The following is an 18555-nucleotide window of genomic DNA, read 5'->3' as shown; positions in this document are numbered from 1 at the left end:
CTTTCATCTTCACGCATTTAAACATTTAATAGAATAAGGTGAGTTCAAAGATACAAATGGACCCAAAAATGTACTAAATCCAACACCCAAGTCCTCCCAATGGCATCATAAAAGCAAGCCAGAGATAAAGATGATCAATCCTACAAAATGGGAGAATAGTGTTGTAAATCTTGACCAAGACGCTTCACAGTTCAACTGAGATGGGGAGCAGCTGGGGTTGAGAGGGGAGTGTGGATGTTAAGTCCCAATAAAAAGAAGGAGCAAATGGAATTGACCTTGTTAAATGGCTGTGGAGGAAATAACAAAACCATGAAAACTGGGCCAAGCGCCATGTCATATTTTAGAGTCATAAACTCCCAACCCCAATAATTATGGAAATGGGGAGTGGGAGGGAAAGACAGCATTATGTACTGAAACTCAGGCACTTTTACGCTCTTTCTAACAAGTTGAAAAACAGATAGTGTTTCACTCCACTTCTCCCAATGTCTAATGGAGCTGCTGACAATCAGTGGTCACGAGGCAGGCGATAAGAAAGGTTGTAGATAATCCACAGCCCTGTCGAAGGACAGGGTTGGTGGCAGAAGACAGAATACACTTGGAATTAGAAGCTGTCTACTAAGGTTTACCGTTTCACGGGGAAGGAAGTAGAGCGTTCGCTCAATGTTTTTCACCATGACACAACAGCTCACATGGGTTTGGGCGAATTCGATCCAAACTTTGCCAAACAGAAATACCACACCTACAAGAATAAGGAAAAACCACGAGAAAATAAACATTTCAATTATATCACATTAAAGGGACGATGTAAAAGCTCACTGAATGTGTCCACACATTTATGCTTTGGTAAGTCATTTCTTACAGCAAATGTATCTGCTGCCCAATCCCAAAAACTAGTTCCTTTACTCAGTACCTATGCCATGACAATATCACATCAGTAAAACCTGTGACCACTGGGAGGACAGGGAACAGAATGATTCTCTAACTTGGTGGAAGCATTTTCCCCTAGAATTAGGGAGACATCCCAGGTAAATGGAGACAAACCTCAGTTATCAGGGAGACATCCCAGGCCTGAGTAGAAACACCCGGATAACTACTGAGACACACTAGGTCAGTGTAGAAACCGCTGGGGAATTAGAGAGACATCCCGGCTCAATGTAGACAGACCTCGAAAACTAGGGAGACATCCTAGATCAGTGTAGGAGGAAAAAAAAGACATTTTCCCTAGAACCAGGATTACCCAGACTAAGAGAAATAAAAAAAGCAACTTATTCTCCAACAAATCTCGTATTTAAACCTCTTATGAGAACTCTGAAAATATAATACTAAATTCCTTTTTAGCTTGTACTTACCAACAAAAATTAACATTCATGTGTAAGGATAACTATGTATGGTATATCAGTATTCTGTATTATTGTGTTTTGGAAAAACATAATTCATCTCATATCTTATTCCATATAATAGTAAATATCTCCTAATAGGGCTAAACTATTATCTTCTATTTCACCCTTTCCACCTCACAGACTACTGAAGACATCTGGCTGGGTAGCGTTTGTAATGTTCCTCCCTCTCCTATTTCAGTTTAACAAATGGGGTCTAGTAACCAAATCCTTTTGAGATCCCTAAGTAACGTAGACCACAAAGTAAACCAAGCCTTTCTGGACATCAAGCCATTGTTCATGAAACATGGCCATCAAGAAAGGACTCCAGGGCTTCCCTGGTGGCGCAGTGGTTAAGAATCCGCCTGCCCAAAAAAAAAAAAAAAAGAATCCGCCTGCCAATGCAGGCGACATGGGTTCGAGCCCTGGTCCGGGAAGATCCCACATGCCGCGAAGCAAGTAAGCCTGTGCGCTACAATTACCGAGCCTGCGCTCTAGAGCCCGCGAGCCACAACTACTGAAGTCCGTATGCCACAACTACTAAAGCCTGTGCGCCTAGAGCCTGTGCTCTGCAACAAGAGAAGCCACCGCAATGAGAAGCCCACGCACCACAACGAAGAGTAACCCCCATTCACTGCAACTAGAGAAAGCCCGCGCGCAGCAACAAAGACCCAACTCAGCCAAAAATTAATTAATTAATTAATTATTTTTAAAAAAAGAAAGGACTCGAGGGAATTCCCTGGCAGTCCAGTGGTTAGGACTTCATGCTCTCACTGCTGAGGGCCTGGGTTCAATTCCTGATCCAGGAACTAAAATCCCACGTGGCCAAAAAAAAAGGACTCCATAGATTTGATAGTCAACCTAAGAGATGGTCACTGCGCAAAATCCCAGGCTCCATGAATAATTAGACAGCAGTAATGAACATAGCCGCTCTATAGGGCCACTTGCCTGAGGCACTAAGAAAATTCTGGCACAGGCAAAGGCTACTGTTCACAAGGCCAATTACTCCAGTTTCACAAGATAGCTCATCAGTGCTTCCTTTTGTCACTCGTTCTAGTAGAAATAAGACCATCTAAGAATTTTCATTTCTGCAGATGATTAAAATTCTTACAAGAGTTGTGTAATTTTCAGCTGGGGTAAAAGAGGCGGGGGTGGGGGGGGAGATAGGGGAGAGGGAAGGGAGGACTGTGGGGATGATTAAAAAAGAAAAAAGTCACAGTAGCTCAGAAAATTAAGTCATCCTCACAACAGTTAGAGATGAAAAACCAAAATTCCATGCAAAGAAAAATAAAGACCCTAATATTGGATTCAAATATTCAAATAGCTCATTTTACAGTCAAACTAATATCGCGTTTCATGTAACACATTTGACACTGTTTATGCCTCATTTGCCACAAAAAGATCATGGTAAACAAAGATTACATTCCCCTTAAAGTTACTAGCTGAAACCAGGTGCAGTCAGGATTATTCAACCTTGAAAAAGTCATAATGAAGACAGGATATCTTCCCATATGCAAAGAGTAAGATTCTTTTCATAATTATGGAGCATTCAGCAACAACTGACTTACTTAGAATCTGTAAGAAAGTGAGAAACAATAACAGGGTCTTTAGGAGTACTTCGTTTTTATTAGCAACACTGATTTCACCAAGGCTCAGTGATCATTACCTGCTATCATGATGAAACTGTTCAACCCTCTGAGATTACAGGACTTTTTTTTTTTTTTTTTAAGCCATCTTATTTAACCCGTTGGCATCAATCACAGAGGACACAACTTCAGAAGTACCACGGAACAGCAGAGTGGATTGTGAGTGAGAAGCCCTGAACTCTGCCTCTGAGGAGTTGACCACTTTATCTTTTGGAGCCTCAGCTTCCTCTGCTTTAAGTGAGTAACTAGAGATGATGGTCTCTGAGGCCTTTTCCAGCACTAGAAACTCCCTTTTACCTTAGCAATTAGAAGACAGGCCAGTAACAGACTGGTACCTCTTTCAACTGCAAAATATTTCCCAATAGTGGTTGAAAAGGCCCATCCATGACTATGGTCAGTACCAGAATTCAACAACAATATATACCATAAATCGGTTGCTTTGCAAATATAGCTGTGCTTCAATATGCTTCAATCTTAACCTACAACATCCATTACTATAGATCAACACTAGCCAACAGAAATTTCTGTGATGACAGAATTCTTCCCTATCTGTGCTATCCATGGATAGGGTAGCTATCCACATGTGGGTACTGAGCACTTGAAATGTGACTAGTGGCTGAGAAGCTGAACTTTAAATTTTATTTCATTTTAATTAATTTAAACTTAAAGAGTTGCATGTGGCCAGTGGCTACCATAGTAGACAGTGCAGCTCTAGACCCCTGCCCTGCAAAATGATGCTGTTTTTTACTAAGAGTATCAACCAGTAAGCAATAGATAGAAGTAATAAACTCATTTTCACACAGGAGAGAGGGTTGTTGTTTCCTAAGGTTCTAATTTTTGGCAACTGACACCAGCAATCTGATGCTTTATATGTGGATTTATGGGAGGAAGACCATCCACTTTTGTGTTAGCCATTCTTACTCCACACTGCTACAAGGCTTCAAGAGGCAGACTTGGTAATAGCAGCAAATGCAATGCTGATTCTCTGAAACCTTTCATGTGCATCTACAGGACTGTCGCTGTGCAGTTTATTTCAATGAACATTTATTGAACATCTACTATGTAACTGGCATCATCCTAGATGCTGGAAATAAAAGGTCCCAGCCCTCCAGGAGTTTAAAGGCTTTGGGGGAAAAGACAACACAGAAGCAGATCTTTTCAAAATAATACGACAAATGCTGCAATGGGTAAGGGTTCGATGCGGGTCACAGAAGGCTCTTAGGCCAGTTTGGAGGATTAGGAAATTTTGGGAGACCACACTGGGGCTGAGCCAGGTGAGGGCATTCTAGGCAGACAAATACAGTGAGTAAAAGGATATGGTATAAAGAGCAGTAGGTACATACAGCGAACTATTTCTAGGACACAAAAGTCCTACACAGCAGGCAACAGAAGCCCTGCTGAGGAACTTGGACTGTAAGTCGCAGGCAGCAGCCACTGCGGATTTTCTCTAACGAGGAAATGACGTCCTGAGCAATCACTCAGGCTGCAGTGTGGAGGATGACAGCTGAGGGATCAATTAGGAGGCTGGGTTCAGTAGCAGGAAGGGCTCAAGGGTGGGAGTTGCGAGGAGAGAGAGAAGACAGCTTGTCTAGTTTAGAAGGAGAAAACTAGTAAGACTTGGTGAGGGAAGTGAGGAAAAGGGGGACTCAAGGCTGGCTCCCAGGTTTCTGGTTTTGATGGGACCATTAATCAAGTCAGGGAATAAAAGCCAGCCTGGAGCAGACACAGCAAAGCACAGGGAGTGGCACCAGGATGGGCAGGCCCACCACGTCACCCAACTCCAGTGAGCACCAGCCATGCTGCTGTGCTGGGAGGTCACACGACACACACATGAAAATGGTGTCCCCTGAAGCTGTACCATGGGGCCGCCCTGAGTTTAATTTGCAAAGCCTCATGAAATCACACTTGCCGGCCCACCTTGCACCAGCGAGTTACAAAGCAGGCAAAGAGGTGAGAGGGTCTAACCAGATCATCTTGCCCTAGCTCAGGTAGATGAGATACCATTTCTAAGACTGCTTACATCTTTACCTCAGCAATGAACACATGGCAGTTTGCTACTCAAGCGGCTCCACAGGAGTTTCAACTCTTTGATAAGCGGAGCATATTAATGCCGCTGCCCCGCTCTGATGGTTAATACTCACACTCCAGGAAATCACTTTGAAAAATTCAGTTTGTATCTACCCTTAGATCCAGAAACGGCTCTGAATAAAGGCAACTGTTTAAGGGTGTATACTGTATTTTTTATGAATCTGACATGCCCTATCCTGCCCAGCCCCATAGTGAAGAAGTGCTCAAAGGAGCACAGAAGGAAACTAGAGAGCCTCCTGGCTCTTTGTGAGTCAGAATTCGTAGTATCAGCTCATTCAGAGGAGGACCTGGGAATTAGCCTGGATCCCTCCTTTCCGTTAACCCCCCACATCCATCCATCCATCCGCCAACGAGTTCATGTCAAAGTACATGTTACAGGCATTCGCTCCTCTCCTTCTCCACAGCCGCCACTAGTGCAAGTAACTAGCACATCTGCCGTGGACGGACTGATCTCCAGGGCTTCCACACTCCCTGACTCCAGCCCTGGGCGCGCGCGCGCGCACACACACACACACGCGCGCGCGCGCGCACACACACACACACACACACACACACACAGCCTCTTCTCCGCATAAACCAGAGGGTTCCTGTTAAAATGTAAACCCAACCATGGGTCCACTCGACCCCCTCACCCCTGCACCCCGCACTGAAAATCCTCCACTGCTCTTACAGTAAGACCTCAACTCCTTAATACGGCTTTTGAGGTCCTTTATTATCCGGCCTTTGCCTTCTCTCCGACTTTTCAGCCACGCAGGCCTCCTCCTTTCTCTCCCCAGGCCTCTGCACTTACGGGTTCCTCAGGCTGAAATACTCTCTCCTCGGCTCTGAATGTGCCTCAAATCTCAGCCCAAGGGCCATTTCCTCAGACAGGCCTGCCCTGGCCATCCCCCAACTAACTGCCTTTACACCGTTCATTAACTTACCTTATTTACTGCCTATCTCTCCCACCCTACTAGAACATAAGCTCCATTAGGACAGGGAATTTGCCCAGCTTGTTCACCCCATCTTAGTGCCTGGCACAGGGCAGGTGTTCAAATTGCTGAAGGAACAAATTAAAGACTGATTCCACTTTAAGTAAAGTGCATTCCAATACGTTCAGATACATTGACGGTGAACTATAATACAAGCACACACTGGTTTTCGGGATAAGCGTCTGTAAGGACTATTCACACCACAACTCCTCTCCATCCGGGTGGCTCACGCACTTTACAGTGAATGAGTGTTGCTCTCTTACTATGTACGTACATGAGGGCAGAGCCTGTTCCAATTACAATCACTAAAACACTTCAGGGAAAGGCGCTATTCCATATTAAAGACATCCAGTTACTGTATGTAACTGTATGATTACCTGGTTGGCTGTACGGATCTTCATAAGCATCCAGCCAATAAAACTGAAATACTTGTTCCTCATCTGCCCCTTTCACCAGTGGAAGGTGACTGGAATCCACTTGAACTTCCAGGGCTGAGAAACTGCTGTCATCTTCCTGATCAATGTCCCAACAAGAGACATCTGGGAGAAAACTTGCTCTGCAAAAATCACATTTTCAAAAACCTTTCAAAATCCGACGGGATAATTGTAGCACTACTTGCCAGAAAAGTCATAAAATGCTCTTACGAGTAGGGTATGGTCCCTTTCCCAGGATCTGCCTCATGTTTTGTCCCCTCTGCTGGCTCCCTCTCTTGGTCAGAGGTCTTGGCACCCACAGGCTCCACGTCCACCTCCTCCGTTTCCATGGGCTCATCAAAGTCGCCATCTTCAAAATCCATTGCCCCTGACTCCTCCTTGTCAACTGTACACAATGCCGGCACCGGCTCTCCTGAGGGCGGCATCACACATTCCCATCATGTGCCGCTGCCAGGGAGCACAAAAGCTTCCCCTACGCTGCAACGGCAGCCTACCCCTTGCCCACATGCTATTTGCATTTCTCTTCAATCTCCAAATTGGATGTTTTTAACTTTTCCTGCTATGAATTCAAACCTTTCACGCTGAAACTGGCTATTGCAAGCCCTTCAAATTCCCCCCACTTCCTCCTTCACGGGGCCTCCATCTTTTGACAGCACTTTGCAACTGCTTCACACCCTTGCAATTCTGCTTGACAGCAGACTTACCAGCAAATCCAGCACATTTAAGAGGAGCAGGGGTTAATGAAGGCTCCTTCCTTGAGACCGGGGAAGCGGTTTTTCCTGAAGGAGCTGCCTGTCAATGTTTTTAAATGTTTAGTCAGTTAGACCTGCATACTAAAAATACGCATCTGTCCTACCCTGACCAGAGAAAATGACAGTTCCCATTTATAAAACGATTTTCTGTTTTATTAATGTAACATCTTCAATTATTTTACTGTTACCTAGGTTTACAAAAAAAAACACTTGTTTCCAGAAGGAAAATTATTTCATTTAGCACAGCTGTAATACCTATAATAAACACATACTAGTTACTACAAAATTTACTATGAAAAAAACAGGCACATGCTATTTTTGAAATATGTGAAACTATATAATATGAAACAGGAGTCCTAATTTAAAACAAAAGCAAGAACAAATTCAAAGGCATTTCGCTCACATAGAAAAGCAACAAAATAAGTTTTAAGCAATAATATAAATCAAGATTGAAGGTATTTCCACACACTATACCTTGGGGGTGTGTACAGAGAAAGGATTCATTGAAGCTCCACTGGATCCTTTCTTCTTCGGTATTATTACAGGTGGTGGAGTTATTTGAGGTGTCTAAAAGGAGGGGAAAGACAGACATTCACTGCCATGCTTGGTTTACCACAAGACACAAAAAGTACGTTTCTTCCCCCAGTGAAGCCCAATGAGCAAAGCACTTTTTTCCTTCCCCGCTCCCCCCACAGATCTATGTTCATGCAGTGAGGTTACTATAGCAACAATACCACAGACTCACTAGAAAACCAGGATAGATATTGAATCCACCCCTCATCAATTTTTTCTCTTTAAAACTTAACATACTTCTCCCTTACCCTTCCAGAATATTACATTTAAAAACTGTCAAGCTCGAACTACACAGTGTAGGTGTAAGTCATTTTAATCAAGGGTCACTTAGAAAGAAGCGCATCTCTAAATGAGAGCTTAGTCTTGCTGTGAAACAGCCCAGTTGCAAATTCCAGTACAGATGAACCTGTCTGAGTTCTATCAGGGACAGCTCACTGACACTTCCCTCAACCCCACTTGGAATTCAAGACGAGGATCTCACGCCTGATTGTGCAGACTGACAGGCTTCAATCCATTTCGGGAACATACACGGCAGCAGCAGAGCGCGAGCAGTGTGCCTTCCCAGAACCGACTCGTGTGGATTCTTACTACATCAAACACAGCCCCACGCGGCCCAATCTACACAATCACAGAGCCTAGAGTAGCTAGAAACTACTCACCTAAAATGGTGAGAAGAAACCAATTTGAAGGGCTTTGTTTTGGTTTTGGGGTTTGTTTGTTTTCTTTTGTTTTGTTTTTTGGTGGTGGTGTTGTCACTGAATTTTCTGTTTTGCATTCTAGCAACAGTCTGTTTTGTAAAATTACTGAATTGTTTCTTCAGCCCATGTCTCCTGAATATTTGACAACTCCTGGAGATTCACTTACCTCAGTGTTCAAATCCTGTAGAATATCACCTAGCAGATCGTCCTTGGACAAGTCAACAGCTTTCTGGAAATTATAAAGGCAGGGAGAATGAGAAAGCCCTGCCCTTCATATTTTCACCCGGACCCCATGTCAGTGGAAGGAAGAACCCAGCCAGTCAGTCCTTGCCTCTTCACCCCTAACTCTGACGGCTCCTCTACTACTCACAGATCTTAACCACCACGGGCCTAAACATAACTCCTACACCCCGAGCCCCCGCCCTCAATTTTCAGCTTCATTCCATAATCCTCCTGCTAATCACCAAAATAAACACACTCACTGTCAGTGCAGCTTTCTGGTTCAGTTTTCTCTTCTATCTCCAAGCCACAACCACTGAGGTGCCTCAATTCACCTAGAAATCTACATCCAGCTTAGTGACTGAGATTGGGAAAACATTACTCAAATATTTGAGTTCAAACATATTGGGACTTCCCTGGCGGTCCAGTGGTTAGGACTCAGCACTTTCACTGCCATAGGTCCGGGTTCAATCCCTGGTCAGGGAACAAAGATCCCACAAGCCACACGGCGCGGCCAAAAATAATTAAAAATAAAATAAAATAAAATAAAAATAAAAAATAAAAGCAACATTAAAAAAACATATTGACCACCTATTAACTGTATAATCAAACATTAAATATAATCAAAGATCAAAGACCAAGCTCATCTAGAACCAGGGGATTAGCCTAGCAGCCTTCCTAAGATCATCTGTTTAGAGCTATGGGGAATCTGACAGGAAAGGTGAACTATGAAGAAACAGGACTCTTCGCTTCACAAAGGAAGAGGCAAATATAAGAAAACGATGAGACTCACATCTGCGGTTTTCCTCCCAGCACTGGCAATGAACATTGACTTGATATTGTTCGGTTTTGTCACCACGGCCTTCTTGACATTCCTCTTGTCTTTGTTGCATGCTTTATCATATTTTCCTGTGGGAAGAAAATTTATTTAGAAACACACACCAGCAAAAATCAAAATGGAAAACCAAAAGCCCAGTCACCTGCCCTCTGTATATGAGACTGTGACAAGAAAAATGTTAAAAATTCAAAATACAAAACTATGAGACTTTATGCAAGGTACACAGGAAAGAATCTTTAAAATGAGCTGAATTCAGGACAACTTGACTAAATGTTACTACAGAAACTGATGAAATGCCAGTCAAATATCACGATGAGTTAAGTGGGACTGTTTAATTGCTACTGTTAATGTAAATAAAAAGCTTTTTAAAAGGTGGGAGGTTTTTTTTTTTTCCCCATAGAAATAAAAAGATCAAGCTCATCTGGTACCAGGGGATTAGGCTTGCAGTCTTCATGAGATCATTTTAGTGTGATACTGACTCTGACAGGAAAACTGAACTATGAAAAAACAAGATCACCAGTTATGATACTGTAGCATCCTCGTTTCCATTTTATGAGGAACGCATGTCCTAGCAACACTAAACAGCACGGAGACATTTGTTCCATAAAGAACAACTTGTGCCATATGTCTTCTCTTCCGGGCATGTGGAAACCACCTGCAAACTCCTCTACTACTGTCAATTTTACTCTCGCTTTCTGACTCATCCCAGAGCAGCCTCCACCTACAAAAGACCTAGAATGAATAGTTAACATAGTGTGGTAGTGGCATATGAATACACAGACCAGATGAAACAGAATATGGAGTCTAGATAAAGACCAAATTACTTATGGAAACTTAGCATAAAACAAAGGTGACATCTCATATTACTGGGGAAAAGATGGACTTTTTAATAATTAGCGTTGGCTACCCATTTGTAAAGAAGTAAATCAGTATAAACACCAAGCAGATCACAGGTCAAAATTTTAAAAATGAAATTATACAAGTACTTGAATAAAAAAGGCAAATTCCTTGTAACCTGGGTGTGGGGAAAGTCTTTCTATCTATGATTCAAAATCCATCTGCAAGAAAAAAAAAAGGATCGATAGATGCAATTATATCAGGAACAGGTTTAAAGACAAAACAGAAGAAAATTTTTGCAATATGTTTTGCAGAGAAAAAACCAATTTCACTGATATTAAAAAAAAAAGGCCAATGGAATTCCTTGGCAGTCCATTGGTTAAGACTCCACGCTTCCACTGCAGGGACCCAGGTTTGATCCCCTGGTCAGGGAACTAAGATCCCACAAACCGTGTTATATGGCCAGAAAAAAAAAAAAGGCCAAAAACCCAAAGAGAATGTGGGCAATAAATACTAACATATGGTTCACATTAAAAAAATATATAGGGCTTCTCTGGTGGCGCAGTGGTTAAGAATCTGCCTGCCAATGCAGGGGACTCGGGTTTGAGCCCTGGTCCAGGAAGATCCCACATGCCGCGGAGCAACTAAGCCCGTGCACCACAACTACTGAGCCTGTGCTCTAGAGCCCGCATGTCACAACTACTGAAGCCTGCGTGCCTAAAGCCCGTGCTACACAAAAAGAGAAGCCACCACAATGAGAAGCCCACGCATTGCAACGAAGAGTAGCCCCCGCTCGCTGCAACTAGAGAAAAGCCCGCGTGCAGCAACGAAGACCCAACGCAGCCAAAAAAATAAAATAAAAAATATATATAAACAACTATTAAGTTTTATGAAAAGATACCCAACTTCATGCGTAAAAGAAATGCAGATGAAAACCACACCAAGATGTTATTTCTTGCATATTAGAGTGGCAAAAATTCGAAAGCTTTACAACACATTCTCACCACATTCTGTTGGTGAGGCCATGGTGTCCAGATGGACACTCATGTTATTCATGAGAGTGTAAAATGGGACAACTCCAATGGAGAAGAATTTGGCAATATCTCATGAAACTTCATGTGCATGTACTCTCTGAGCCAGCAATCCCACCTCTAGGAATTTTCCCTGAGGAAAATACCATATGCACAGTTATTCAATGTGGTATTATCTGCAAGAGCTAATTACTGAAAATCTAAATGTTCATTCAAGAAAACCACATGAATAAACCATGGTACATCCATACAATGGAATACTAGGCAGCTATATAGAAATGAGCAAGAAAGAAAGAAAGCCCTCTATGTGCTGATATGCAGTGATTTTCAGGATATCTTTTTTTTAACATTTCAGAATTTTAATTTTTTTCTGCATTATCAATACAGTTTTATTTCTTTTTTGTTTTCCTTTTTTAATTGAAGTATAGTTGATTTAGGATATCTTCTTAACTGAAAAAATGCCAAGCACAAAAGTATCTATAGAAAATATCCTTTGTGTAAGAAAGAAAAGGAAATAAAAATACATACACATAATTCCATTCCTCGGCATATGCCCAAAAGAATTAAAAACAAGTGTTCAAACAAAAACTGGTACACAAAAGTTCACAGCAGCGCTGGTCACAATAACCAAAAGATGGAAATAACCCAAATGCACTACAACTAATGAATGAATAAACGAAATGTGGTCTATCCTTGCAATCGAATAGTATTCAGCCCCAAAAAGGAATGAAGTACTGATTCATGCTACAACATGAACGAACCTTGAAAACACTATGCTAAATGAAACAGGTCAGACACAAATGTTCACATAATTGCATGATTTCAACTATATGAAATGTTCAAAATAGGAAATCCAGAGACAGAAAGCGATTAGCAGTTGCCAGGGGCTGAGGGAAGGAAGACTGGGGAATGACTGCTTAATGGGTATGGGTTTCCATCTAGGGTGAAAGAATGTTCTGCAACTAGATAATGGTCATGGTTGCAAACACCGTTAATGCACTAAATGTCACAGATGATAAATTTTCTGTTATGTACTTTTCATGTGCCTAAGACTATGAAAAGATTTGTAGCACATTTGTGAAAAACGTAAGACAGGGGAATTTAATTTTTTAAAGAGATCATTTGGAGCAGTTTGAAAAGAGAATATAGGCAATGGTCAAAATGTTTAGTAAACAAAATTCAGGTCCTAATAAAGAGTATCAAAAGAGAAGGTCAATAGAGGTTTGACTAGCAAGGAAGGCTTCACTAAGGGTCTTTAATCTCACCATTGTAGGTTAGCAGGAATTAGATAGGACAACAGGAAACAGAGAAAGAACAGGAGTGAACATTTGAGATGAAATTCTTCCACAATTTTAGGGCTTCTGTTTTGTTTCTGTTTTTTTTCTTTCTTTCTTTCCGGTTTTTTTTTTTTTTTTTTTGGCCGCGCCATGCAACATGCGGGATCTTCGATCTTAGTTCCCCAAGTAGGGATCGAACCCAGGCCCCCTGCAATGGAAGCGTGGAGTCTTAACAACTGGACCGCCAAGGAAGTCCCCAATTTGATTTGTTTTATTCGTTTTCCCACTGATTTTTCTTCATTGGGATTTAGTTGATGTTTTTCTGTCTCTGTTTGAAAACAACATGCCAGGGACTGGATCTACACCAAAAAGAGTTGACCTTTTACTCCCAGGCAAAACTCTACGATTTCTTCTAAGTGTTTAAAGTGGATTGCGGAATTCCATTTCCGTTCTGAAGATCTTGGGACCTTATTGGGCTCCTTGGGAAGGACACTGAAACAGCAGCGACTTGTGGGTGAATGGTGACAAAGCATGGAATAGATTTCTAAGACTAGTTCTCCTTCAGAATGTCAAGTCATTCTCTCCACTGACGTATTAGTGGGAAACGATAACATAATGATTACAGAAACAGAGATGGTTCATTTATTCAATAAATGCTGCACATTTTCTTTGCACTTGCTATTGTGATCAGCATTGAGATGATGAGGACGTGGGTCCTTTCCTCGAGAACCTCCCTGTCCAGTCCAATCTCCTAATTTACAGCTGACAAAACTAATGTCCAGATAGGTGATGGCACTCATACAAGATGATATAATTAACAACAACGCCAGAAACTAACACAAACCTCCTCACTTCAGGGAGGTGAAAAATCACATGGGCTCACTTCATCCTCTTCTTCATGGACTCATAAAAAGTAGGAATAACACAATTAGCAACACTACTATCTAATGGTCAGTACCAGTGTGTAGCGTTCCTACATGACACAGGTTGGCAGAAACCAGGAAGATTATCCACATAATTTAACTAATGAATGAACGAATAACATCCCACATGAAAAAAAACATATACAGGGCTTCCCTGGTGGCGCAGTGGTTGAGAATCTGCCTGCCAATGCAGGGGACACGGGTTTGAGCCCTGGTCTGGGAAGATCCCACATGCCGCGGAGCAGCTAGGCCCGTGAGCCACAACTACTGAGCCTGCGCGTCTGGAGCCTGTGCTCCGCAACAAGAGAGGCCGTGATAGTGAGAGGCCCGCGCACCGTGATGAAGAGTGGCCCCCACTTGCCACAACTAGAGAAAGCCCTCGCAAAAAAAAAAAAAAAAAACATATACAACCTTATTGTTTTGTAAAAGGGAACACAGGAAGGATAATTAGAAACTAATAAAAATGGTTACCTATGGAGACGGGGAGAAATGAAGTAGAAAGCATAGAGGTGAGAGTAAAAGTTATCTAGTCTATTTCTTGAATATCATTTTGATTTTTAAGCCATAAAAGTGCTTTACAATAGTCAAAAACTAAAATTAAAACAAAAGGGAAAAAAAGGATATTTTTTAAAGCCTAAATTCAAATACAAGCAAAAACAAATGAACCTGTGTAGTAAACTGATACTACAGCACACAGAAAAAAATTACTTCATATAGCTTCTAAACACAATACCGTCACCATACACCCTCAGTAGGGTATATGCCAAGAACAAATAAAACTGCAAAGAGGACTTCCCTGGTGGTCCAGTGGTTAAGACTCCATGATTCTACTGCAGGGGGCACGGGTTCGATCCCTGGTGGGAGAAGTTCCCCATACCGTGCAGTGCGGCCAAAAAAAAATTTTAAAAACTGCAAAGAAATTGTAAACTTTACTTAGAAGGGTTGTTGCTAGAGGTATGGGTTTAGTAATTCTAAAATTCCCAAAATTATTCTGAGTATATTTTAGAAGACAAGGGTTTTCACTGAGGGTGAAGCTAAATACAAATATAGATTGGGAAAATGAAGCACCCTGTGGTTTTACACTTGAATCGAATGTATCAGTATGAATTCACAGCATACATGTATAATCTCCTAGCTCTGTTCACTCAAAGGGCCTAGAAACCATTACATCCCAGTAGCAACGAGCACATCCCTCCCCCAGATCTGCTACCATTCTCCACTAAAAGGAACCATGATTCTTGGGAGAAATGGTTGATTCCAGGTCTAGGACAGGAATCACCCAAGGAAAACCTGGAACATCTTGTTGGCCCAGAAAGCAAGGAAATGCTCAAAGACTGATGAGACCATCTCAAAAGGACAGAAGAGCCAACTCAAAGGGTCTCCCACTGCCAAATTTGTGGTAATTTGCACATCAAACAGAAAAAAGATAATGGATACTGAACTGTAACAGCACTTTTATTTAAATCCATGAATTTGAAATGCTAATTTAAAAAAGGAGAGTAAGGGGAATTCCCTGGCAGTCCAGTGGTTAGGACTCGGCGCTCTCACTGCCGGGCCGGGTTCAATCACTGGTTGGGGAACTAAGATCCCGCAAGCTGCACAGCGTGGCCAAAAAAAAAAAAAAAACGGGTAAGGATCATCAGTAGAGGCTGAAAGCACTGGGAAAAAGTTGGTGGGAAAAAGGGATATACACACACTGTCTCAAATTATCACCCCTATTTCCATTAATTACAAAGGTGGAAAGGTAGCTTCACAAGGAAGAGATCTGACAAACATCATCTTAAACCAAGAGATCAAACTTCTTATCACCAGTAATGGGACAAACTGACCTTATGTGTCCCTGATATGAGTGGCAAGGACACAAGTTCATCTAAATTTTACTTTTGTCAAAATATTTAACCTGACTCTAAGCACAAAAAAACAATCAGGCAAATCCCAGGTTGTGGGACATTCAACAAAACAACCAGCCTGGTCTTTTTTTTTTTTTTTAATTTTATTTTTGGCCACACAACATGGCTTCCCAGGATCTTAGTTCCCGGACCAGGGATCGAACCCACACCCTCGGCAGTGAAAGCACGGAGTCCTAACCACTGGACCCCCAGGGAATTCCCTGGTCCCTTTAAAAATGTCAATGTCATGAAAGACATTGGGCCAGAGGGGGAGGAAGGAGGGATGGTGCTGCTCTACACTAAATAAGACTAAAGAGACATGAAAAGCCAAGTGGACACTGCATTTTTAAAAACAGTTATAAAAGACATTATTGGGCTAAATGGGGAAATCTTAATATGGACAAAATCTTAGATAATATCCTGAGAATAGTACTGTGACTAAAACGACAAGAACCCTTGTTCTTAGGAGATCACCGCTGAAGCATGTCTACAACTTACTTTCAATAAATTCACCAAAAACAAAGTCTGCATGTATGTGTCTGGGAAAGGAGAAGAGGGACAAAGTAAACAAATGTCGTAAAATGTTAATAATCTACAAATTAAGATGCAGACTTTCTGAAAAGGGTAAGAGAGCACAGATTTTAGGCTTTGTGGTCACACACGTCTCTTAAGCTGTTGCATATTCTTCTTTGAATTTTTCTTTTCTTTTTTTACACTCTTTAAAAATGTAAAAGCCATTCTTAGCTTGAGGGCTATATAGTAACAGGTATGATTTCCTTCTGGGGTAATGAAGTTGATTCTGGTGATGGCTGTACTACTGTAACTATACTGAAAGCCACTGAAATGTTCACTTTAAATAGGGGAATTGTATGGTATGTTAATTATGTCTCAATAAAGCTGTTCAAAAATAAACTGGCCATAAGTGGGCCATAAACAAACTGGCCGTAAGTGGGCCACAGAGTGCTGACCAGTGATCTACCACTTGGTGGTAATAACGAACTAAACCAAAAAAACAAATACTGAAGGGAACTTTCCCCTCTCATTTTACAGGAACTAAATCAGGCTTGTTTACTCAAAAAATTTTTTTTGCCAATGATTGTGTAGCTAAGAAAATATGACACATACATTCATATCATTTTAAATTTCAATTAAACAAAGCAAGTCGACAGAAGTTCTAAACCTTGTTATTGTACTGTACTTCTATCAAAGAGCTAAAATTCTAAGTATGTCACTTCAGTAGGAATCAAAAGACATCAATTCTTGCAGCCCTCAAAATCAGCAAGTCTAAAATGACCACAGGACTAAAAGTTCCAAAATAAGTAAGACTAAACTCTTTGGATAACAGAGACATGATACCTCATTTCCTGGTTGTTTACGTTTTTTGCGTTTAATTTTCTACATAACTACGCTTCTTTCAACATTAGAACATTTTCTATACTGAAAAACAATTGTGGTAGGTCCTTTTTCCTTAAAGAAACTGTGCCAAAGTACCAAGTCATCTGAAATTTTAGACAATTCTGTATATCTCAAAATGCAGATACCTTTCTCATGGGAATCAAGGGCATGATCTTCAAGGTCATCATCAAAAATCTCTCGGCCATCCTCCACATAGCCAATACCATCTGCAGGAACAAAATTTAATATCGGGATCAAATTTCTAAAATTGGCCAATAATATTTTAGCCATGACAAAAAGATTTAAAAAAACCCTTTTATACCCACTCAGAGGTTCTCCTGGCCCAGGCCATTTTTAAGTGCAGCAGAATCCTGTTCAACCAGAAGTCGGATGAAACACAGCACCAACACAGGTCTTCTGAGTCAAAACCAAAGGATATACAGTTGACCCTTGAACAACTTGGGGGTTAATCCACACATAACTTACAGTCAGCCATCAGTATCCACAGTTCTTCCAAATCTGCGGATTCAACCAACCACGGACCATGTAGTACTGTAGTATTTACTACTGAAAAATATCCACATACAAGTGGACCCAATCAGTTCAAACCCATACTGTTCAAGGATCAACTGTATACTATGCCTATTTAGGTGAACTAAGGTAATAATTTGGCCCATAGGATCAAAGTTTGCCACAATAGGATGCTTTACAGTACTTCTACTCTACCAGAAGAATAAAAAGTAAAAGAATCAAGGTCACCAGAAGTTGGGCTTCCCTGGTGGTGCAGTGGTTAAGAATCTGCCTGCCAACGCAGGAGACACGAGTTCGATCTCTGGTCTGGGAAGATCCCACATGCCGCAGAGCGACTAAGCCCGTGTGCGACAACTACTGAGCCTGGAAAGCTGGCAATATAGCTGAGTTCAATTACAGAAGTAGGAACAAAAACACAGTGGCAGGCACAGCCTACACCCCCCTCCCTCTGCTCCGCGGTCAGCACTCACACGCCCAAGAAGTCAAATCCCACAAACAGGAACCATCGAGCTTTCCACAAGGGCTGTAAGAACATGGGGACCAGCCTCTGCCCGGGGCCCCTGCCGAAGTTGCTCTTCACGAGCACAGTCGCCTGTAATCCTCACAGCCATTCTGTGAGATAGAGTTTTCCTACGCCCCATCACATGGGGATAGCCCACAGGTTCCTTCCAATTCCTACAGTCATTTCTTGGAGGATTTATACTATAGCCTGAGGTATGTGCCTGGCTTCTCCAAAATGTCCCTCAATAAATTTCCTATTGTTCTGCTTCCACACCGTCAAATCATGCATTTGAGGAAAACCCAAACCAAAGGTATGACCTTAAGTTAGCGCCTTACATCTGCCCAAGCAAAGCAGCAACTCCACCGAGTGAGAAGCTACGAAAAGCAACTGATACAGTGCCTGGCAGGCGGTTTTTTCCCACATACCATCATCCACGATCCAGTCGTCATCCTGGCGGGCCTGGACCAGCTTCGAGTACTGTTCCTCATCAACTTCTTCATAAACACTTGTGAAGTCCTCTACCTGCCATCATACAAGTTTGAGAAAGCTTCAAGTGGAGTGAAAGTGTTAAACAA

General features: G+C 41.9%; 1 protein-coding gene across 3 annotated transcripts in view; it reads right to left on the bottom strand.

Annotated features, from left to right (window-relative positions):
* Positions 1 to 18555, bottom strand: part of POLA1 (DNA polymerase alpha 1, catalytic subunit) — a 299723-nt gene that overhangs the window by 273642 nt on the left and 7526 nt on the right. For all 3 annotated transcript variants that reach the window (XM_061178523.1, XM_061178524.1, XM_061178525.1), the window contains 9 exons: positions 18406 to 18502; positions 17094 to 17174; positions 9551 to 9666; positions 8705 to 8767; positions 7742 to 7834; positions 7220 to 7307; positions 6726 to 6927; positions 6459 to 6637; positions 627 to 739 (listed from right to left, as the gene is read on the bottom strand). In XM_061178523.1, the coding sequence (XP_061034506.1) occupies positions 627 to 739; positions 6459 to 6637; positions 6726 to 6927; positions 7220 to 7307; positions 7742 to 7834; positions 8705 to 8767; positions 9551 to 9666; positions 17094 to 17174; positions 18406 to 18502 (1032 nt within the window). The remainder of the gene's footprint in view (positions 1 to 626; positions 740 to 6458; positions 6638 to 6725; positions 6928 to 7219; positions 7308 to 7741; positions 7835 to 8704; positions 8768 to 9550; positions 9667 to 17093; positions 17175 to 18405; positions 18503 to 18555) is intronic.

Source organism: Eubalaena glacialis, chromosome X (assembly GCF_028564815.1).
Source record: "Eubalaena glacialis isolate mEubGla1 chromosome X, mEubGla1.1.hap2.+ XY, whole genome shotgun sequence".
Classification (NCBI taxonomy): Eukaryota; Metazoa; Chordata; class Mammalia; order Artiodactyla; family Balaenidae; genus Eubalaena; species Eubalaena glacialis.
The sequence above is the reverse complement of the archived record's forward strand: the minus strand, read 5'-3'. Positions and strand labels throughout refer to the sequence as shown.